Consider the following 24047-nt stretch of genomic DNA (forward strand, 5'->3'; position numbering starts at 1 on the left):
ATAAGTGACGAACAAAAAAAAAATTGCACATCGGTCACTGCATGGTACTTTGCTTTCTTGCGAATGCTATTTGAAAGGTTTTCTCAGCCTACGTGATAAGGTATTGTGAAGGCAATTGTCTTCTTACTTTAACTCATACCCACTTGGTTCACTGTGCACATGACCTATCATAATATACTTAATGCAAATTGATGTTGTGGGAAAGAATCGGTATGCATGTCATAAAAATACATGGCTATGTAGAACGCTTATTCAAGTTCCTGCCTCTGATTATGAGTTTTGATTTGAATAACGGGATGGTTTTTGTTTTGTCCCTTTCTACATTGTATGTTGTAAAAATTAATATATTTCAACGCTAGTCTGGGTTTAAAAGCTTATTTTTTTCATGAGGTGACATGAGGTACATCGTAGATATACATCAAAAACAGCAGCGTCTGTATAAACTTGTGAAGTTGTGGCTGGTACGGGGTATGGGAGCTACGACGGGAAAAGGAGGGGGGTGAAGTCCTGCGATTTTCCGAGAGGCCCTCGATGTAATCCGAGTACTTCCGAAAAATAACTCGTGGTCTCATTTCATTGGCGAAGCTCTAGTCCAATCACCTGCGGCCATCTGTGCAGGAATAGATAGTAAAGCCTTTCTTGTGCTGCGTTTCCTTGAAGGTGTATTGCTTTATTAAGACCGGAGCTGCTCGATTTACCTGTCATTCGTTGGAGAAGATTCAAACCATGAAGCTCGCCGTCGCAGCAGTCGTCCTTCTGGCAACGTTAGCCATCACTATCGAGGCTACTGTGCACTTCAAGGAACAGTTTCTGGACGGAGGTACAGTACCAATTCATTATGTAGTGGGTTGAATGTTTTTAAAGTGCACACAACTAAAACATTTGACGATTTTCCTTTTCAATTTGGTAGAAGAAACATGATAAACATGTTTGATAAGTTGATCACACCTTACGGAACTAAGCTAACACATTGAAGGGCGTATAGAGTACGTGTAGACCTGTGGTTCGAGAATAGGTCATTAACCTTATTACAAAATATGAGTGAATGCAAACTGTCACAAATGTATTCAACTGTAATGTAACTTATACACTTCCGTGTGGCGTTGTTCAAGCAACATTACACAATTATAACCTGATGTTAACTCATTACCTTCTATGCCTTCACTTTTGGTTTCAGTTACAAGTCAAAGGCTCTGTCAGGAGTTTAGTGTCCTTAGAAGATGTAACCCACTTAACTACTATTACAAGACCATGTCGAAGAACAGTAAACATGTCGTTATTAAATGGGGCGGAATGTTACGTTTCAGATGCCTGGAAGAGCCGGTGGGTTGAGTCCAAGCAAAAGTCGGATTATGGTGTGTGGAAGCTGACTGCTGGCAAGTTTTTTGGCGATGCCGAGGCAGATAAAGGTAATTTGCATATTGCATTTACAAGTGTCCTTCTGTTGAGCAGCACACTGACTCCAAGAAAGACAACACCATTGGGTGCAGCAGGGGTGAAACCCTTTTGAATGGTTGATAACCACATGCAAATGAATAAAGATGCAACCAGAAAGTGGTTGTTTATACATGTACTATGAATGTCGGTAAGAATAAAACAAAACGCTTTACTCCTTTTGTGTTAAGGTGTCCAGACGAGCCAGGACGCTCGTTTCTATGCAGTGTCCAGCCGCTTCGAGCCGTTTAGCAATGAGGGCAAGCCCCTGGTGGTCCAGTTCACGGTGAAGCATGAGCAAAAGATAGACTGTGGGGGTGGCTACGTCAAGATTTTCCCCGCTGACCTAGACCAGACCAACATGCATGGAGACTCTCAGTATTACATCATGTTCGGTGAGTGTGGGTGTGCGGGTACGCTTTTGACGCTCTGTGCATATTTGTGTGCTTTGAGTCAGGTTCCTGTTTGAGAAAAAAGGGACTTTGAATCATTGATCTTTTTTGTGCATGTTTTCTTTTCCTTTTACACTCACAATTTATTTTGAATCATTTTAACTGGTTTGTGTGTTGCTCTTCTTGCAGGACCTGACATCTGTGGGTACAGCACAAAGAAGGTGCATGTGATCTTCAACTACAAAGGAAAGAACCACCTCATTAAGAAGGACATCAAATGCAAGGTATCTATTTTTATGTGTTGTTTATTTTGTTAAAGGGGATGCCTCATGAAACTATCAATTTCTTCAAGAAACATTTCGAAAGTTGGTCTCCAAAAACATCAATACCATGCATAGAATAGAATATTCTCATCCATTATTGATTTATTACACATTATTGAACTTGAGACAACAAATGGAACCCTCTCTTCACACCTTTTCACCCATTTATTAAAGTGATAGACAACAGAATGTACTATTTTGGTCCATCAAATCTCAAGTAGAATCACTCCATATATTTCCTCCTATTCAAGCAGCTTAAATGGGTGGAGTCTATTTACCCTCTTGGCTACATACCCAAGCGCCGTCAACTCAAAAGGCTGTGACAGTTTGAGGAAGTACCAACTGCACAAAACTGCAAGGAGGGGGGCGGGGATTCAGACCACGCCCATTATAGTCTTTCCACGAAAGAGTGTGTAGGCTAACGTTGAGATGTCTATTAACACACTTTTCTACATTTTTCTTGACAAGATAAATGGAAGGTGTGCAGTGGATTCATCCCTCTGTGATATTCAGATTCTTATTTTGGGTTTTTAGTTCAATCCTACTAAATATCTTGTTTTCTCGACTCCTCTCTCTGTCTCTCTCTCACCTGTCTCTCTTGCCCTCTCTCTCTCCATCCATCCAGGATGACGAGCTCACTCACCTGTACACGTTGATCCTGAACCCGGACCAGACATACGAAGTGAAGATCGACAACGAGAAGGTGGAGTCCGGCAGCATGGAGGAGGACTGGGACATGCTGCCCGCCAAGAAGATCAAGGACCCAGAGGCCAAGAAACCAGAGAACTGGGATGACCGTGAGAAGATGGACGACCCCACCGACGCCAAGCCCGAGGTAGGAAGACACGCAGCACTCACTCACGGGTTGTATGGGAGTACAGGAAATAGTAGTATAATAATAATAGTAGTAAAATTAGGCCTAAAAAGAGATCAACATTTTAAAACGACAATAAACTCCCAAAAACTATACTGAAGTATATACAGAATATAAGTCGTAATATTATACAGTACAGACAACAGATTTAATTTTATTGAAAATATATGCTTTTACTATGAATCCTACATTATTAAGTATCTAAAGTGTCTAATTGATGTAAGTTTCAAGTAGGCCAAAGGGCTGCATTATATAATTTTAGTGTCTAATATCTATTATTAAATGTTATATGAAATCAGTCACGCTAGTCACAAGTAGAATGTTATAGTTCACCAATTCTTGGGGTTGACCGAGCCTCTTTGAACCAATTCAGGAGAAAAACAGAATAACCTATGCCAGAAGTATGAGGCCATGATGTGATTGGTGCATCAGGGTTCACTGTGTCAATATGTTGCAGGACTGGGAGAAGCCTGAGACTATCCCCGACCCTGATGCGACCAAGCCCAGCGACTGGGACGAGGATATGGATGGAGAGTGGGAGCCGGCCATGATCGCCAACCCAGAGTACCAGGTACACCCGTCTGCCCCAATTGTATGGGAAGTGACTTAATCAACTTGTGACGGTTGCCACGTAAAGATTTATTTTTCGAATAAAAAAGTAAACTGAGGCTGCTCTACAACTGTAGTCCATCAAATATGAATTATTAGTTGGAGTAAGGTAGGGAGGTGTTTCAAAATAAAATGCTCCCCAGATCCTGCTTTATTTTTAGAATAAGTAAGCCGATTTCCTCTGGGGTGGAAAAGGGAGGACCTTGACTTTCCACCTCCTGTCAAAATAAATCTTAGGGCAATCAGGGATAGTGTTTCAGAGTCTAAGGTGTAGCTAAGCTATACTGTAGATGATAACAAAAGTCCCCCCTCCCCCACACCAACACTTGAGCCAGTTTGTATCTTTTATTTTCCAAATGATGGTCGTCAGCGGTTACCATGCTTGCACCTGCCTCCTGTTTCCTGTCCAGTTGCTTAGTTACTGGCATAAGGAAGTTTGGTGGAGGGTGTCAATTTGTGCAAGTTATGTTGTCATCGTAGACATGGGTCCACATTTGCAGGGGCTTGATATGCTGTTCGCTGCAACCCGCTGTGTTTCCCTTTCCCCCTTGATTCATGTTCTTGTTTTTAAGAGGTGCTTCATCATTCTGCTTAGCACTATAAAAAAAGCAATGCAGAGATTTCTCAAATACATTCCCAGCAGGTGTAATTGAAAGAATGGGTTAGTTGAAACACACAGAAAAAAAAATTGTGGGGCTATAGAGCTGCAGCCCACTTCCAGTATTAACTGTAGTGTTTCTCTTTTTCCCCAAGGGCGAGTGGCAACCCAAGCAGATCGACAACCCTGACTTCAAGGGATCCTGGGTTCACCCAGAGATCGACAACCCAGAGTACTCTGCTGACGACACCATGTACAAGTTTGACAGCATTTCCGTTTTGGGCCTTGACTTGTGGCAGGTAAAGATGCTCCTGAAACCATCCGGATCTGTGTGGAGTAGCAATTGTTATTCGATCACTATCCCAATTTATCAAGTTATTATTAAGTGTTGTCTACCAATGGTCATTTGTTTCCAAGGCAATTCATGTACCTTAAAAATATTATTGTATTCATTTTTGAATAGGTAAAATCTGGCACCATCTTCGACAACTTCCTGATTGCCGATGACGTCAAAGAAGCCGAGGAGTTTGGGGAAGAAACCTGGGGCAAAACTAAGGTAGCCCAGCTTGATAATACTGATGCTAAGTGGCTTTTACAGATGAAGCTCCCTCATTTAATTTGCATTCGGATCCAGGGATGCAGCAAGCCACTAGACCACAGAGCTGTCCGTTCTCCCCCCTCGACACAGCCAATCTCTCTAGAAACCGCTCAAGGGCCAACCAATTGGCCTAGCAAACGGGTTAGGGTCTCTTTTGCAATGAGTGTCTCAAGAGTGTCTGCAAATCGAGGCCACGTGACACGTTGCATGGAATGCGTGTTTGGTCCTTAAGTGACGGTTAGCAGCCTAATGCTTTCACTTGAGATACACTTAAACCCTCTTTGACCGCCGAAAGCTATTATTTTATTGCCTTGGACATTCATTTGCCCAAACAGCCAATCAATTTGCATGGAGCACTCATATTACCACACGCCATCGAAGAGCTCACTCAAAATGTATTCTACACATGCCACAGTTTTTGCATAAAACTGGCTGTGACATTTCCTGCCATTGAATGAAGTGCCACTTAGAATACTGATGTACATAGTACAGCAGGGTTGGTTATGTAGTGAATTGCTGCGGCCAAATAGGCTGCATGGCTATAAAGATACATTTGAAATATTGTGCATAGATATTTTGGTTGAAGGTGAACATGATAGACTTTAAGGACTAAATAATGACTGTTTCACTGGGCCCAGTAGAACTCTTGAAGCTTCATGGATGCCAAGCCCTCAAAGACACCCTTCAAGATTCCACAATAGAGTACAAACACTTTGAAGTCAAGGGGCCAGGACAGAAGGAAGCATTGGGCCAGAAACATTTTTAACTTGCCATGCAACGCTGCTCCTGTCCCATGAATGGTTTTGACTAGAGAAGACGATGTTCCTGTGTTTAAAAAATTTGGAAGCTCCTCAAAAGGACCACAACACGCGCTGTTGTGAGTTTCCATTTCCTTACAGTGGCTTATTTTCTCCCCCAACAGGAACCAGAGAAGAAGATGAGGGATGATCTGGAGGAGGCGGACAGGAAGTCGAGGGAAGAGGAGGAGAAGAACAAGAAGGATACGGATGGTGCCAATGAGGAAGACGAGAACGAAGATGACGAGGAGGAAGGGGATGAGGAGCAGGGAGACGACGAAGGGGAGGAACCCACTGAAGAGGAGGAGGAGGAAGAGGAGGAAGCCGTGAAGAAGGACGAGTTGTAGAGGTGGACATTTTGTCAACATGGGAGGGACTGCTGGGCATCTCCTCCCAGCAGGGAAACAACAACGCCACCATCAACATCAAAATGGCAGAACCTCATGGACACTGGCAGCAGCCTTAGCCTCACAGTGGTAGCAGTTGAGGAGTTAAATAGTTTTATTTTTTAATTTGACTTCATTTTTTTCCCTGAGGTTGAAAAAAAAGTTTTCACAATTCGTTGTCTGCCCTTGAGGATTTTTGTTTATAAAGTTTAAGATAGCTTTACTTGAAGCCATTTAGGTTGGTTTACTGTGTCAGCTCCATGCTCTTTTTCATAATGCTGGTTGATTTAGGTGTTGTTTTCGTAAATGGCCCAATCGACTTAAGTAAACGGGAGTGTGTAAGATGAACTAAACAGATTTTATTAATATTATTTGCATTCAATGAGCCTTTTTAGCCCAACGTATTGACCTTCCTTTGGTCAACTCAAGTCATGACAACCTGACCAACAGATGAAGATATAGTACTAAAGTAAATGGGGAAATGACCTCATCAAAGATTTTCACACGGTCTTTCGCTTGATACTTTGATTTTGTTTACCTTATCGTCACCTACTCAGCGGAATGCCTTTACGTATTGTACTTTATTTGTTTTAAACCACTGTCAACAGCTGTATGTTATTCCCTTCAAACCTTAATTGAAATTATATCGATCCACTCATCAATCAACTCAGCATTGCTCATAATGTTCACTTTTTGGGGAAATATAGCGTTATTCATCCATATAGTTGTAGTTTTCTGCAACTTGACATTGATGTAAAGCACAGACAATTGTAATTGGTGCATTCATAAATTATTTTTTAATTCATGGTTGTGTGTGTGTGTGTGTGTGTGTGTGTGTGTGTGTGTGTGTGTGTGTGTGTGTGTGTGTGTGTGTGTGTGTGTGTGTGTGTGTGTGTGTGTGTGTGTCTCTCGAGGGACTGTAGTGGGCAATCTGTGATTCACGTCTCTTCTTTAATGGATCTTTACGCAAAATGCCAACTGTCTCTTAATTCGGTTTCAGTCAATAAAATAACGCCTTTCTCGATTCTGTGACATCTGCTGTCTTTGCATGTTTCCAAATTTCCAATAGGCTTAAATAGATCCTCAGGATGGGTTCACAGTGATGATTTGTATGCATGTATATATATATATATATATATATATATATATATACACATATATTATATACGTTTCATTCCGGTGGTGAGATGCGCTTGTTACGAGCGCACGCAGGCATCAACCACCGCACGACGGACGCGCATAACGGAACCCTATTTTCCGCCCCCAGTGTGCCTTGTCTCAAGCAGCAAGTAGATGGCGTCTGAGCCCACTTCCACTGCCCAGCGAGACAGCTGAGTCACACGCACACGCATACAAACCACACAGTCGGAAGGGGAAGGGAACACTAAAGATATTCCTGCCCTAGCACGCCGTGTTATTGGGGTTCCTGACAGCCATTCTTTCAACGAATAGTGTTGGAAAGATGCAGACGATAACGCTGAAGACCCTTCAGCAGCAAACGTTCAAGATTCAGATAGATCCAGAATGGACGGTGAGTAGAAGTTAGGGGGGGGGCTGAAGTAAACACGAGCAGGTCAGGGGGGACGGAGTCTCACCCAGCCGGAGGAGGAGGGCCTAGCTGAGGGCGATTTCATGATCAACACAGGCGTGCTGGTTACTTTGTTGTATTTTGTTCAAAGGATCCTATGCTCATTGTTAAAAATGTGGCAGTGCGATTTATGAATCGTGTTTTCTGGTAGCGTTTTGTAATCCTGACCTCAACAGCTCTGTGTCCCAACGCGAATGACTGTGCAATATTTTTTTTTCTCAATGGATGTAGAAGTATTGTATTAGGCATTGCTGCAGACTGAACAGAGGGCATAGGCTATAGTATGGCACTTTGAATTTTCTTCTATAGAATGGGTTATTAGAAAAGGGGCTCAGCCCATGCACCCTTTAGTTAGGCCTACTTCAAATAGACCTGTATACATGGTTAACATTGGGAGTTAGATGTAGATGACAGTTTCGATTATGTGTTATCTCTTATTATGTAGCCTGTGTTGGACATGCTACAAAATGAGAACATTAAATGTCCTTTGTTGACTGAATTTATTTGACAGAGTTTGCTAAATTATAATTGTGGGGTTTACCTGGCAGGTGTGTGTGTCTGTGTGTATATACTTTATGTATTTATGTATAAATGTGTGTGTGTGTGTGTGTGTGTGTGTATATAAATATATATATATATGTTTTATCTGTCATTGTATTTCAGGTGAAGTCTCTAAAGGAGAAGGTAGAAAAGGAGAAAGGCAAAGAAACCTTCCCGGTGACGGGGCAGAAACTAATCTATGCAGGTGAGCCAGATAATCTATTTTACAGTGGTGACAGTGGCACTAACCAAAAATGTGATTTATAATTGAGCTGGATTAGACTAATTAAAGCCCATGAATAATCCATCAGTTTTATATTAACCTTTGAATGGAAGTAATTTGGCCGGTGTTTGCTGATATGATGAGTGATATGATACTATGTGATATGATATGATACTCAATACACAATATAACAAGATTATGTCACTGAATGCTATTACACAGATGTTTGACTTTCAGCATAAATTGGTTGTTGTTGTAGATATTCAATTTGATTGTAGGCTTAACTTTCAAGAGACAAAACAGTCTTTGAATCAAATGCCATACTTAAAAGGCAAAATTACAATTGTGGCTGACATTTTGGAGTAATGATTTGACACAGTACAGTTTTTGTTTGTCCACTTTATATATTGTTGTATTAGATTATAGTTTTGCTGATATACATTTTGAAAAGAGTTGAAGCGTGATTTATCTTCTTTCTCTGGCACAGGTAAAATTTTGAATGATGACGTTCCCTTGAAAGAATACAAAATCGATGAGAAAAACTTTGTAGTGGTCATGGTGACAAAGGTAAGGGCTTTTCAGTGTAATACCCTTCCTGCTTTCACCTTCTCTGATCCTGTTTAATTGCTGGGTTATACATAATGCCCATTCTGGTTCTGCCTTAATTTGATCAAATATTTGTTATGATACAAATATTACTAGAAATATATCATCATAAGTTCTACATTTGAAAAGTATTTGCGAAAGTATTACGCAGTGTTGTAATAGTTTGAAGAACGTTAAATTGATATGCTTTTATAAACTTGATAGGTTTGTAATGTAATGGGGAACCAAATAAATTCCCTATAATGTTTTTATTGAGTGAGACATCCCAACAAACTCTTTTCTAGATCAATTTTTAACATTCTTTGTACAGGTCTATACTTCTAATGCACATCACAGAAGATTATCGTCCCATAGAGAAGTTTTTGTTGAGGTTTTCTCAAATCGTTAAGCCCCAATGTGTTCAGGGTCACATTCAGCCATTTTAATGGAGAGTGTCCATTTCAACCTTGACCTTGACAAAGTCCATTCGGCCATTTTTATTTTATTTTCCCAGCCCAAACCGTCAAATTCATCAAAAAACGCCCCTCAAGCTTCCCAAACGGCTCAGCACATCCCAGCCCCGTCTCCAACCCCGACAGCAGCAGAGGCCCCTGGCCCGAGACGAGTGCCCCCGGCAGCAGTACCAGCACCAATGACTCCGGTGCCTGCCCCTTCCGTCGCCCCGCTCCCAGGCACCACAAACTCAGCGGCCCTATCTGAAACCCAGACTTCAGCCAGCCCGGCGGGTTCTCTGCCTCCGGGAGCAACGCCAGACAGGGAGGCCCCTCGGAATGGGACCTTGGCTACAGCTCCAGCTCCTCCTCCTGCCACTGCAGTCTCTACCTCCTCAGCCTCCTCAGCCTCCTCAGCCTCCTCAGCCTCCCCAGCCGCCACGCAAGGCTTAGTTTCCAATGAACAGGAAGATGTTAAAGTCACGGAGCAGGCCGTAACGTCGGCCGCTGGTCCGGAGGAGTCCCCTAACACGGGCGAATGCCCCGTCGCGGGTGAACAGCAAGAGGAGAAGCCCCGGGAAGAGACTGAGACTGAAGCATCTGACCCGCCGCCAGTCCACGCTGGGGCTTTTGGGTCGGTGAACAATACAGGCTTCATTCTACGTGACATTCGATTGCGTACTCTTTTAGTAGCACCATATCAAAATAAGACTGGAAATCTGTTTAGTATTTTTGAGTGCAGTTCCCATTGAAAACGTCCCCATTGGGAACGGGCTGATTGCTCTACTCTGGTATTGCTGCTTGCAGCTTCCTTGTGGAGCGCCTATACAAACAACTATACGAACACACTCAACACTGTGTTTCCAAGTTTGAATTCGATCGGATGAACGGTTGCGGACAGACATGCATACATACAAAGAGACGCCTCTAATTATAGTTGGATTGCTTTAGTCTGTATTGACGCAATCAATCAGTATTATCTGTAAACATTGCGGTCATAATTCAGCTATGATTAAATATGCTTTTCAATATAGTATTAATATAATAAGCTATGTCTATGACAGCTATTAGCTGTCATAGTAGATAAGCAGATTGGATTGCAGATTGAAAAGAACGTTGTTTCTATTTTTATTCATTAACTGTTTATTTGTCTTCACATTTCTCTCAAAGGCTTGTGGACGATCTGGATCTTCTAGAGGAGGCTGCTTCAATACTCGGTAATGAATGTGTATCAACTCCTTCCTTCGTACTTCCGTCCTCCATCGCCCTCTTCTGTCTAAGCGTTGGTGTTCCCCTCCCTCCGTCCTTCCTCTCTGCATCTTTGTTCTCCTCGAATCTCTTCCAACCCAATAACCTTCTATTGGTCTACCGTTTTTTGACGGCCTCCTGATATTCTCTAACTCCCCCACAGTGACGGGCCAGGCCTATGAGAACCTGGTGTCGGAGATCATGTCCATGGGCTATGAGAGGCAGCTGGTGGTGTCTGCCCTGAGGGCCAGTTTCAACAACCCGGACCGCGCGGTGGAGTATCTTCTCATGGTGAGGGTGACGCATAAGCACTGCAGTGTTGTGTGTCTCCCGATGGCACACCACAAGTTTGCGGAGTGTCGTAGAGCGTTGAGAGTCAATGTAAGATGCCTAGCCTTGCAAGCTACCCAAACAAACAGCCACAAATCCAAAAAAAGCCAACAAATGCAAACAAACCAACAAATGACAGAAAATAAGGGCCAGTGTGCCATACCGGTGGTCTTTTGCTGTTGAAGGTACTTGTAGGTTGTATTTGTTTGGCTAACATGTTAAATTGGTTTTGGCCAACTTTGGCTACATTCTGTAGGTGGGTGCTGTTGGGGCAGTGAGCAAGCACTTTCTAGAGGGTGAGCTACACTTACTATTTACTATTTAGCAGACACTTTAGCTTATCTAAAGGCAGGCTGCGGACATTGGGGGTTTGAACCCCGAACGTTTCAGCTGGGAGTCAAAAACCCCGGACCAATAGACTATCCTGCACCTCCCCCCCGCTGTCTGGTAATATAAAGAAAAGGATCATCGTTGTTGTTTGCAGGGTATGCCAGCAGATCCTACTGGTCTAGCCGAACAAGAGCCACTGACGCTCAGTGCTCCATCCAACCCCCCCGCTTCCACACCTGCCCCCCCGGATCAACCCCTACAGGCATCAGCACCCCCCAACAGTAAGCACCAACACATCCACGCACGCATACATACTGCTGCACACATCAACACACCCACTCACCCACATAAACACCCGTTTATCAAAGGACAACTTTCTCAACGTGGACCCTGTTCTCCCATCATTTTGGGTCTAGCTGCCGGCAACAAACGGACGGCAAACAAGCATTCAAGGCGGACAACAAACAAGCATTGAGCCCAATCATGGCTCCAACGGCTGGGAATATAGAGTCCACGTTGAAAAAACTTTAAGCAATCCTTTTATAAGGGATGCACATGGTTTAACATGAAATGCATAATGTTAAACCATAATCACACCAGATGGTCTGAGATGTGTCCGGGTAGTGTAACAGGTTAGAGTATCTGTTATAACACATGAGTCGCTTTCTGATAACGTAACAATTGTATCAGAATGTGACCGCCTCGCTGGTGATCGGCAGGAAACGGTATACGAACAACCCCTCCTACCAATTATAATGTATCCTTTCCATGCGCACATTTGTATTATTACACGGTATGCAGGAATATGTTCATGTGCCAATATGTCTTTACTCCAGGCTACTTTTGTCTTCAATATTCACTTCTAGGGACCTGTATAGGAAGACATTTGCCCAATCCCAATTCACCCCTCAACACCCAGACAAAACCCTTTGAACTGGTGTATGTTTTTATTTACTTTTAATAATAAATCATATTTTAATGCATATTTCAATAACATTTCATGTCTCAAATTCAGATTTTTTGGCAGAGCTGCCTACAATTATTCTTCCATGTCACATTAACATGTAAACAAGGGGGCATAGTGTCTCTGACCCCAGATGTAGTTGAACCTTGAAGATGTTTGAAAAGGTAATGCATCCATGTGAAAAAGATTTTGCAGAGCAGATTCATTTTATTCTTGTATCTGGCCGTCTAGCAAAAAACAAAAAACTACTCTGGTTCCATGCTGGATCAATCAGCAATGACTCGCAACAACCCCTTGCAGAGAAGGTGACTCCCTGCTAAACCCTGGGAGGAATGCGCATCTTCACGTACACATAGGTCCAAGACTGGCAAAAGGGGAGTATACAGATCTCTTGAGCTGGGATGTGGCTCTTCCCGTCCTTTGCATATATCCTCAGACCATTTTTCCAAAGTAATCCAGTGGGATTTCGGATCACGGATTGGATCAAATCTTGGAATGGGGTTTTTCAAAGCAAAAGAGGGATCCCGAACTAAGATCAGATCATGTAATCCGATCTTACATTTGATTTGGATCAAACCTGCCCTTTTGGTTTTTTCAAAACTTTGAACTCGATTTGGGATTTATTTGATCCAAAAAAACAGGATTATCCTGATCCCTTCGTAAGGGTGGATTCAGTTGGTTATCCTGAAATTTGGTATTTGGATCAGTGATCCATTCCAATGTTCCTTTAAAAACTGGCATAAAAGTAAGATGGATCAGGTGACCCTGGATAGCAAAACATATGGATTTCCAAATCCGGATCAATTTGATCCAGATTTGTATTAATTTGTTTAAACTGGACCCAGGGGGCAGAAGTTTAATTTGGCCTAAACTTGAATGCATGTTGTTTCTCCTCCCCAGCAGGGGCAGCATTGCCTGTAAATCTGCTCCCTTTGGTCGGTGGTGGTGAAAGTGGTGATATAAGTCCAGGGGGAACAGTGACAGGGAACCCTCTGGAGTTCCTGAGGAGCCAGCCTCAGTTTCAGCAGATGAGGCAGATCATCCAGCAGAACCCCTCTCTGCTACCAGCCCTGCTACAACAACTTGGCCGAGACAACCCCCGGCTCCTGCAGGTACCTCCGCCCCACTCGATACTGACTCGTGTGGGTTTGTGTTGGTGTGAGAGATTGAGGTTGGGGGACTTCGGTTTCATTGGCCGTTAATTGGTGTAAAGCACACGACATTTTACACGAGAGGCCATTCGTGTAAGATAGAAAAGACGCAAGATGAAACGCCCATGAAGGTGAGCTGACTGCGAAGCCTGAGGTTCTGCCATCTAAACCCAGTTTCGGCCGATAAAACCCCTTCGCTATGATTCGATTCCAACTCACGATTCGGTTTGTATCACGATATTTGAACCACGGTTAGATACATCCCACAATTTTTTTAACTTTAAATAGCATTTTATTTAAACAACACTTATATAACAATTAACTTAATGTAACATTTAATAACAAATCATTTGGAACACTGAACAGATTTAAACAGAAAGAATGCTATTAAAGTATAGCTAAATTAATAAATAAATAACCAAAGATTGCAGTTGGAGGATGCTTGCAGGTAGGCAAAACCCCTCAACTAGTTTGGTTTGTTTAGTCAAATATCCTATTAGCACTTCTTATTAGGCTACGTAGCTTAAATAATGACATAATCAGGCCGTATAAAATGCAACATGTTGAATAGCCTAACTTTCAATAGATGGGAAAAAACATGAACATCTAACATGAACGTCGCAATAACGAGCGTTATCCGTAGCCACGGAGAGCTGTCATCACAGAGTGGGCATCTCGTCACATACTTACGGCATCGATAAGGGGGGGCGGTGTCAGCAGACTATTATTGAGACAAATCATTAGCAAATTTCAATCGGACAATTTGACTGGAGAGTTAGAAAGGGCGTATCGCGCTTCTGCCTTCTCACACCGCGAGACAGGTTCGTGGCTTTGAGTGTCGCGATTTCGGTTTCGATACGCGTATCGTTACAGCCCTAGTGACAACAGATGATGAGACTCATTTGCATTTTGCGGCAATGCATTTGTCATTTAGAGTACCTCTTTATCCATAGAGACTTACAGAGAATTTAAGATCCATGCCATGTCAAGGAGCAGGTAAAGTTATATCTTTCCCTTGAGAGTCAGAGAGAGTCAGTATAAAACCCTCACCACAAGATGACCCTACACCGTTATCCCTGCAAGGCATTTACAAATGGGATCTTTAATTCCTTAAGATAATACCTGTAATGTTTACAGATTACTATACTTGCCACAGCCACATGCAGTCAGGAGGACAATTCATTATTTACAAATCCTGTTTTCCTCTTCTTTATGTGTTCTAACAACTGTCTCTTGTTTTGTTTCCAAGCAAATCACTCAGCATCAGGAGCGCTTTGTCCAGATGCTGAACGAGCCCCGCAGTGGGGGGGATACCCCTGGAGGGGAGGGGGCAGCGGGCCAGGGGTCACCACAGACCAACTACATCCAGGTCACCCCGCAGGAGAAGGAGGCCATCGAGAGGGTAGGAACGAGGGAATCACTAGTCTGTCTGTCTGTCTCTTTCTGTCTGTCTATCTGTCGGTCGGACGGTCGGTCTGTCTGTCTGTCTGACTGTCTGCCTGTGATTGCTTCTCTATAGTTGTGGCCACAGTTGCCATCCCAGGTGTCACCAGGGTTAGCAGCATTCGAGTGAGTGTCCTAAAACGTGTGCATCATCATGTTTCAGCTAAAAGCCCTGGGCTTCCCGGAGGGACTGGTCATCCAGGCCTACTTCGCCTGCGAGAAGAACGAGAACCTTGCCGCAAACTTCCTGCTCCAGCAGACGTGGGACGACGAATGAGAGTCCGAAACACAGAGAGACCACGCTGCACCACATGAGGTCCTTGATGGGGATGGAAGGAAAGGACATTTGCAAGGAGCGCACTCTTTTCCGGGCAAGGGGGTATGGATCTACGGTGATGAGGCTGTTGATAGTGACATCGGCAGTAATGGTGAGGTGGGGATGATGAGGAATGGATAGTGAAGTTGAAGGTTTGACACACTGTTTAAAAGCTACCTGTGCTGCGCCGCTGCCGGTTCGCCACACCGATGTGATGATGTCAATGTCCCTGGCACTGCATCTCTATTTGCTGCTACTATGATTACCGCTGCCCCCTCTGCTGTCTCGTCACACTCATTATAAGAGAAGGTATGGGTTTGTCATCATAGGTGACAACGTTCACCAGATGGGCAATCCAACCATGTGAAATAATTGGAAAGTCATCCTTACATTTGAAAAGTCATCATAGACAGACATAAGACAACAGTCACAGAACTAATCTGAAACCACAAACAAAAGCCTTCTATAGACAATCTTTGACAAAAAACATAATATCGAGATAAGGCATTTTACATAGTTGCTAGGGGAGGTTAAGTCTATGGCTGGTCAAATCACCTGGCCCTTATCTGAGCCAATACAATACAGAAACTGTTGATGTTAACACCCATTAAGGTGTTGGTTGTAATTTATTATATATATTTTGATATATATCTATAGATATAAGTATATATCTACATAGATATTTATACCAACAAATACACCACAGGATCACGTGAGATGACATGAATGCATTTGTGTTATTAATGTGATGAAGGCTTAATATCTTGTCATTGACAATATGTCATCATGTTGGCGTGTTGTCGTTACAATAGACAGAGTCCCAGACTTCTAATATGAAATCCAATATTTATATGTCATTTCCATGTTTCAGTTTGTCTTGTGTATTTAATACGGATCTTTATGCTGTAAGCTTGCAGATTGGGCCATTGCTCCTACATGCCTTATATTTTTAAAGAAACGAACAGGTATGTTTTGCATAGTGAGCTTTAGTTTTCATTTTATTGTTCTTAAACAAGATTGTTTTAAGAGTGTCGTATCAATAGAGTTGTAAATGCTGGAAACGAATAAGCCTATGTCTGTAGAAAATGGACTAAAGGGAATTCCAAGAAGTGCTAGAAGCCAAAAGATTGAATAAGACCTTTAAAATAAGCATGTGCTTTGAGTGTTTTCGTTGCCTTGGTTATTTTTTTGTCTGATATTTAACAAATTTCAGACTGGAAAATGTTTACTTTGTATGGATGGTATCAACAGACTGCACATAATTTAGAAAATGTGCCCTAATTCACCTGAAGAACTTTTTGGGTTGCATGAGTTTGTTTTGAAAGGTTATTTATAGCATGGTATAGCAGGATTAGGGTGGTGTGATATTGTATTGAGTCAAAATGTGTTGGTTTTACCACTTTTGTTTTTAAATACAATTATAAATTATAGCCTTAAAATATACCAAGACGTTTTGCTGAATAGATGTGGAAAAACTTGTTTCAGCATTGTGTAAAATAAATGGCTTTTACAAAGCAAACTAGTATGCATTGGTCATGCTTCCAGAGGATTCTCTGCAGTTAACTCAATTCATAGTGAGATTGTGTCTGATTATCAGATAGGACGGAGCTCCAAAGGGGAGGGGGGGTATATTAAATAACATAGTTGTATACAACTACATGTAAAACCTTTTAAAAAAACCACACACACATACACACACACACACACACACACACAAAATAACACATTCAAACCAGCATTCCTCGACTTCACACAAGAGCTTATCTTCCTCCTGCCTCTGTTAACTGTACATATCGTTCTGGTAGACCAGTTCCAAATTTAAGTACATGACAGCGCTGCAGAGTACAGACAATCAGCTAACCCAGTCCCTATATACATATATATATATATATATATATATATATATATATATATATATATATATATATATATATATATATATATATATATATATATATATATATATATGATACATAAGAATACATAAGAAAAAGAAGCCAGTTGGATCAGTAGGGTTTCTGACTTCATCCAGAATTTCAGAAGTTTCATCCCACACTGGAACACCAGCAGTTCTAATTCAGATCCCGGTTTCATTAAATGTTACCACCATAATGGGCGCAGTGTTGACGGTGTTCCACGTCTGGGCCATGTTCTGGGCTTTGATGAAGTTGGCTTCAATGTAGAAGGCCTCTCTGGTGGCCTGTATCGCTCTCTTCTCCTTCCAGGTGAAGAAGTTCTTGTAGTCACTCAAGTATTATTGTTTCCTTTCCTAGCACCTCGATTTGAGTCTGCAAAGTGAGGTGTTAATTGTAATTCTTTTGGCAGGTCTAATTCTGGAATTCAAACCGTAGTCACCGTACATGAAATGCACGAGCGAGACTGAAACACACATGATGTAATCACGTAATCAGTGATCATCATCTGACATAGGCCTACCCCTAGAATGAATAGATTCTCAACTTATAGTCGATTGTACATATTGTTACCTTAATTAAACACAATTACAATCGAGACGAATTAATAAGCATGTAACATCTAGGGTTATGTTGTTACATGTGCACATGTGTAACAATACCAATATTTTTCATGTCACGTTTTCACTGCATGTCTCCACTCATTCCACTAGTCCAATCTATCTCCCTCTGTGACCAAAACGTGCTGGGCTAAAATCCCCCAAAACATCAAGAACAAAATATCTTTCTTATTAAACAGAAATTATGGCTTGTTTTTCTTGTTTTGTTCACCAAAGGCTTTTAAACCAACATTAACGGATCAACCAATGTCCTGGCACCATTTTGCTGTTTACAAACATGTACTGTATATTAGCTAAGATAGGGTTTCACTTCGGAAATAGATGAATTGCCTTCATAAGAGCCCACTGTCTTTATCGCCATCTTGTGGCTGCACGTTTCAATTGCAATCGTTTGACGTGAATCAGTTATTTTGTGACCCTTCAATAGATTTGTGCTTTTCTTATTAGATTGAAAAAAATAATAGCATGGGTAATATGTTGGGTTGTTCATTTGAACGTAATTGTGCCATGGGCCCTCAGGGGCTGATTGTGTACGGGGCCCAGAATCTCCTGCAACGCGCCATGTGTACTGTTTCCCAAATAGACTGGTCGTTCTTTGTTATTATCAGATACATTAACTGCCAGGAAAAATAATTTTGTTCTTTCTGTTTTGTCATTGAGAATTCCCTGGACAGGGTAAGACGTGGCGCACATTTTAGGGGCTCCGAATTATTGACTGACATTGAAAGTAAAAGGAGTGTAACAAGCCGCTTCGCCCACTTGGGGGCGTGTTGTCTTCGGAGGGTGTGTGCGTTCCCGCAGCAACAGGGAAGATGGCAGCCCTCGCATCTCTCACCCAGGTAAAGATGCATTCTTTTACGACAGTACACTCTACCGTTTGGCATTTAGTTGCCATAGCATGACACGCTCTTTATTATTCTTTAATATTTTTTATTTGATTTAAATTACCGCGAGTCTGAGCGAGATATCCCCTCTGAACCGCAGCAAGAACGCTTCCAGTCAGCTGGTGCGAAGAGGCCTGACGGTGTTACCGTTAGATAGATAGTGGGGGGGACGGGGGGGTGGGGCGTTAGCTTTAGCTACAGTAAACATTGGGTAGCTTAGATGCTGCTGCCTAGTGCACTGACACAGCTTGAAAGCCATTCAATGCTCAAAACCAAATCGTTCAAACCCATTTCCCCATTCAGTCGCTCCATGAAACAGCCAAAGGTGCCCTCCGTAGACGTGGGTAGTGTGGTTGTACAGAAAGCGTCGGCGTTATGAGGGGGCTAACGTTAGCATAGCCTCGGTGTCAGCAGTGTTGGGAGGATGAAGGCAGTGTCTGCTGGGCTCCAGGAGCCGGGGAGCTAGCAAGCTAACCACCTAAGCTGTGATGAGGGATGCTGCCTGGAGCTTAGCCTGCTTGATGCCCTCGTCGGCTCTTGCGACTCGCAATGTCCTTTGCTTTATCTATAGCCTGATAAAAATGAAGGACAAATGATGTTGCTTGTTATTTGTGTCAAAGCATTCCCCTTTCTGAGATGTCTACTGTTATTTTGAAATGTAATAATATAAATTGCAAATACTGGTCCATTCACTGTTTTCATTTAGGTTGATGATTCTAAAATTGGATCTTTCCTCTTGCTGTGCTGTCAATAATAACAATTGTCCTTTCTTCTGATTTCGTGTTTTGCACTTGATTTAACTTAATGCCGTGTGTAATAACATAATATGTATAGTCATTGTCCGACCTTAACGTCAATCTCTCTTTGCTGTAGTTGTCAAGTGGGAACCCTGTATACGAAAGCTTTTATAGACAGGTAAGCTAGTATAAGAGACAGACTACCCATCACTCCATCCATCTGATCTAGATCATGCCTGTTCTGGTGGGTGGACAGTAGAATAGGAGAGCCTTTCCCAGTTTGCATACAGTCACAATTCACATCCCTAGACAGTCCACAGACTGGGAAGGAACTTAACCTGTCTAAGTTGTTTTTGTTTTGTATCTAATGTAACAGACAGTTTACTTGCGGTAGATTCGATAGACCTAATGAATTGCAGTAGCCCTAATAAAGAATAAATAAATATCCTTCCTGTGCAAACAAAGTCATATTCTGGGAAAAATTCAGGCTTCTTTAAATTAGATGAGAGGGTAGATGCCATACTTTTGACTGTAAGGTCATTATAAAGCAGTATGTGTGTGTTTGTGCCAAGGTTGATCCTGGGAATACAGGACGAGTAGGGCCAACAGAAGCTGCCTTGTTCTTGAAGAAATCCGGGCTGCCCGACATCACATTAGGAAAGGTGGGTGATTCAGGCCGTGTCTTACGCTTTTAGCTCCATGGCTTTCGGAAAGATAGAAAACAAAGCAAAGATAATGCATATCAAAAACGAACGTGTATGCCCCTTCTTTATTTTTAGCTGTCCTCTATAATTTAATTTTCATTGATTCTGGGTCCAATTTAGGAATAATATGTTATGTAAATCTAGTATTCTGTTATGATGCTGAGGTTGTCCCTGGTTACTACGGTAGTCAAACAAACTGCATAAACAAAACGTGCAGTAACGGAAAACAGAAACCCAAATGCAAATGCCTCAATACATATGCAACTCCAGCAATAATCGTTCATCGATTTTTAAAGCGCTTTTTGCATTTGCACTTTGCTCAACATTTCTCAGCCATACCATACGCTTAGTATATCCCAACAACAAAAGTCACATTCTCTAATATTATTTTTTTGTCAAGCTTGACCATATTATGATTTGTCAAGAAAATTAAGTAGTTGAAGTTGTTGTTTTTGTGACATTGTAATAATTATGTCCATATAACAGAAAAACCTGGAAAAGTTGAAGCATCAATGTGCAGACAGAGGCCCATACCCTTTAGCAAAACGTTGACCAGCTGAAACCCATCAGTAGGCTTTAGCGCAGGCAATAGTAAAACTGCTTCAATTACTAACAAACAAGCATGCAGGCGAGTTCTCCCAAAAGACACTGACAGGAAGACAAGGGCATGGCCATACCAGCATCACTCTCTCCCTGGAACAGATGCGGCTTGCTATCCGCTCTCTCCGCCCAATTTATCCATTTCCATTTCTTATCAATCCTTATATGAGCTCACATTTATATTGTTATATTATCCACCTCCTTAATGGCATTAACTGTTTGAACAGAATACAACTTAATCGTCCCCCTATCCAAGATGAAATCTCTGAATAAAAACGGCTCAGGTCACATAGCACCGTTCATAGTTATGTACAGAATCATGACATTTCTTTGGTTTTCATTGTTAGTAGAACACTGTATTAGCCTCTAGTAATACACAGGTGCATGAGGCAAACAAAAGGTTGTTGGGGAGCTGTTAAAGAGTCTTGTTGCTCTGTACCCATGAGAGTATAAAGCAATACATAATCCAACCTCTTCACTAACTGCATCACTCACTCCTACTTCTCTTGGCAAACTCACATTGGTGGCTTGCCAACGACAATGTGTTGACTCTGCTTTTGCTTGCTTTTATTTTTCAGATCTGGGATTTAGCTGACCCGGATGGCAAAGGCTATCTTGACAAACAGGTAAAATAAAACACACAGACTCACACCATCCTTAACATCAGTTAAGGTTTACTCAGAACTTGAGTTTGCTTATCATTTGCATGGATCCCAAACAAACTGAACTGTGGAGCTGAACTGTGTTTGACAACCAAATCTCTCTGCAGCTCATGTTGGGCATTGCATTGAATCACCAGCTACCTCAAATCCCTGTGAAAGCCCTTATGTTGTGTTCAGGTGCCTTGTGGCAGGTTAAACGAGTTGACTGAGATCCATGGATACAAGCCTGCTAGTCGATATGAACCTCTGAATCTGTTTTGATCGTTCCCAGGGGTTTTATGTGGCCCTACGGCTGGTGGCGAGTGCTCAGAGCGGACAGGAAGTCAGCCTATCCAGTCTCAACCTCAACGCCCCCCCGCCCAAGTTTGTGAGTACAAGTTCATCTTCAACAGCTCCGAGGCCTTATGTAGCCCGGTGTGGAAACCACAGTCAATTTTCAGCAGCTCTTAGGCCTTATGTCACCTGGCGTGGAAACCACAGTTCATCTTCCACAGTGCTTACAGTTACATTTACAAAATGCTTTTATCCGAAGCGACTTGCATCCATTCATACACGCATACAAACACCCACGATGGCGTCAACCGCCGAATCAAGGCGACAACCTAGCAACCTTCCGGTTACTAGCCAACCCACTCTGCCTCCTGAGCTAAGCCGACCTCATGTCCGCTGGTGCGGAAACAACACGCTGCTCTTCCACAGCTCTGAGGTCTTGTGTACCCTGGTGCGGATAACACAGTCTACTCTTACTGTTAGCTAAGGGTTAGGGTTTATAATTTCCTAAATGTTTTAAAACAGTTCAAAAGTCTGTTACCTGTTCTGTAAAGGCACTCATTGTTGTATTAGATGTTAAATGAATCATTATGAAATGTAATAGCAACATAATGTCATGCTATAGGTCAAAATCTGTCATTTGACCCTTCCTTTTATGGTTCTTCTTGCAGAAGGACACCAGCAGCCCGTCTCTGAGCAGCACCTCTTCGGTCCCCATCGAGCCTCACTGGGCCGTCAGGGTTGGTACACCACATTGGATCACCTCTCATTTAGGGCTGGACTACCTCACAGAAGCTGTAGACGAATGACATGAATAATCTTTCTGAGAATGAATAGACACAAGACAACATGGCTACAGGAGGTGTGATAGTATGGGGGCACTTAAGTCATTTACCTTTCCTTATTGTCTATGTGTGTTTCTAACCTTAAGCCTGAGGAGAAGAGTAAATTTGACGGCATATTTGAAAGCCTGGCGCCGGTCAACGGACTGCTTTCAGGAGAGAAGGTCAAACCAGTCCTCATCAACTCCAAGCTACCTCTGGACGTCCTCGGAAAGGTCTGAAATGTTATTATTCAATATCCTACAATTTCAACAAGATCAGAGTGTTATTTGAAAAACAAAGTAATAACATCTACACTACATGGATAAGGATTATTGGTATTGTGTATATGTTAATCAGTGAGATAGAGTATTTTTTTTACAGTGCAATGACTGACAGAGCTGTGATTTACAGCTATTGGGATTGTGGTGCTTAAATGGTACTTATTTACTGTACTGAAAGTACAGTTATCCCGTTTGAAGTAGCACAACAATCTAAAACTTGCAATCTGTTTTCCAACCTGTAGGTGTGGGACCTCAGTGACATTGATAAAGATGGACATCTGGATAAGGACGAGTTTGCAGTGGTGAGCAAGTCCATGTTTTTCTGCAAAAAATAACCTGCACCTCATGTGGGGCAGTGGCCAGCATTAGAGTCTGTATTAACAAGGAGCGGTTATATGGATATAGATGTTTTTGTCTGTAATGTGAATTAAGTAAAATGGCTGTTGTTTGATACATTTATAATGGAATGGTGGTATCATTGTCGCAACTGGGGCTTCCATCCTATAAGATATAACGTGTACATTGACATGCCAACGCCTCTCTATGATTTCAGTAATCGTACTACTGACACGCCAAAAAACCCTCTCACTCACGCCACCCAGCCATCTGAGCTAAGCTAGTTTGCATCACACAGTTGTCACACAGCTAATAAGAGCGGACCGAACTCTTTTTAGATTCTGAGTGAATTAAGTTTTATTCTGGGAGGAGATCAATCGTAAACATTGCGTCTTAAATGTTTTCGAATAGCGTAACAATTAGCGTTGAAAAGCAGAGTGGGGCGTAGCTGTGTCCTTGTAACCAGAGCCCGTCTCCCTCTCCCCAACCGCCAACCCCAGGCCATGCACCTGGTGTACCGTGCGCTGGAGAAGGAGCCCGTCCCGGCGCTGCTGCCCTCCTCGCTCATCCCACCCTCCAAGAGGAAGAGGAGCTTGGGCTCCGTGACGGCAGGGCCCCCAAGCCTCCCGGCCAGCCCGCCTCCGCCCAAGGACTCCCTGCGCTCCACTCCCTCGCACGGCAGCATGAACTCCCTCAACAGCGCGGGCAGTCTGTCTCCCAAACACACGCTCAAATCAGGACAGGTAGCCCCACACACACACTATGCATTCCGCACACACACACACACACACACACACGCACACACACAAACACACACAGCTGTGTTTATGAAGCAGGTATAATAGTAAATGTTAAATTTCTGCAGTCCACACCTATTAAAAGAAAGCAAGAACAAGCGAAATACCAAGGACAAATGATAGCTAATTCATCACTGAATTCAAATTGAATACCCCACACAGGATCTGGTCTCCTGTCACCCATCGGAAGCTGTGTCATTTTAAATTCTTACAGTTAAAAAGTTATGGTCGCCGAACG

General features: G+C 42.5%; 3 protein-coding genes across 12 annotated transcripts in view; all 3 read left to right on the forward strand.

The window, feature by feature from the left end:
• The first annotated feature begins 552 nt into the window (after positions 1 to 552).
• calr3a (calreticulin 3a) lies at positions 553 to 7043 on the forward strand. The gene is made up of 9 exons (XM_030372010.1): positions 553 to 820; positions 1308 to 1409; positions 1626 to 1829; positions 2016 to 2110; positions 2775 to 2984; positions 3481 to 3594; positions 4386 to 4529; positions 4694 to 4786; positions 5751 to 7043. The coding sequence occupies exons 1-9, from the start codon at positions 727 to 729 to the stop codon at positions 5970 to 5972; spliced, it is 1278 nt and encodes a 425-aa protein (XP_030227870.1). The 5' UTR covers positions 553 to 726; the 3' UTR covers positions 5973 to 7043.
• A 255-nt stretch (positions 7044 to 7298) lies between these two features.
• On the forward strand, positions 7299 to 16704 carry rad23ab (RAD23 homolog A, nucleotide excision repair protein b). Its single transcript, XM_030373089.1, has 10 exons — positions 7299 to 7542; positions 8263 to 8344; positions 8850 to 8929; positions 9462 to 10033; positions 10570 to 10616; positions 10811 to 10938; positions 11462 to 11588; positions 13172 to 13383; positions 14672 to 14824; positions 15029 to 16704. The coding sequence occupies exons 1-10, from the start codon at positions 7474 to 7476 to the stop codon at positions 15140 to 15142; spliced, it is 1584 nt and encodes a 527-aa protein (XP_030228949.1). The 5' UTR covers positions 7299 to 7473; the 3' UTR covers positions 15143 to 16704.
• A 1751-nt stretch (positions 16705 to 18455) lies between these two features.
• Positions 18456 to 24047, forward strand: part of eps15l1a (epidermal growth factor receptor pathway substrate 15-like 1a) — a 35510-nt gene continuing 29918 nt past the window's right edge. For 4 of the 10 annotated variants that reach the window (XM_030372620.1, XM_030372622.1, XM_030372626.1 and 1 more), the window contains exons 1-9: positions 18456 to 18553; positions 19472 to 19513; positions 19908 to 19997; positions 21218 to 21265; positions 21573 to 21668; positions 22243 to 22311; positions 22503 to 22628; positions 22919 to 22978; positions 23513 to 23755. In XM_030372620.1, the coding sequence (XP_030228480.1) occupies positions 18527 to 18553; positions 19472 to 19513; positions 19908 to 19997; positions 21218 to 21265; positions 21573 to 21668; positions 22243 to 22311; positions 22503 to 22628; positions 22919 to 22978; positions 23513 to 23755 (801 nt within the window). In that variant the 5' untranslated portion in view covers positions 18456 to 18526. The remainder of the gene's footprint in view (positions 18554 to 19471; positions 19514 to 19907; positions 19998 to 21217; positions 21266 to 21572; positions 21669 to 22242; positions 22312 to 22502; positions 22629 to 22918; positions 22979 to 23512; positions 23756 to 24047) is intronic. The other 6 variants (XM_030372624.1, XM_030372623.1, XM_030372621.1 and 3 more) reach the window with 2 other exon arrangements.

This window comes from Gadus morhua, chromosome 12, assembly GCF_902167405.1.
Source record: "Gadus morhua chromosome 12, gadMor3.0, whole genome shotgun sequence".
Lineage (NCBI taxonomy): Eukaryota > Metazoa > Chordata > Actinopteri > Gadiformes > Gadidae > Gadus > Gadus morhua.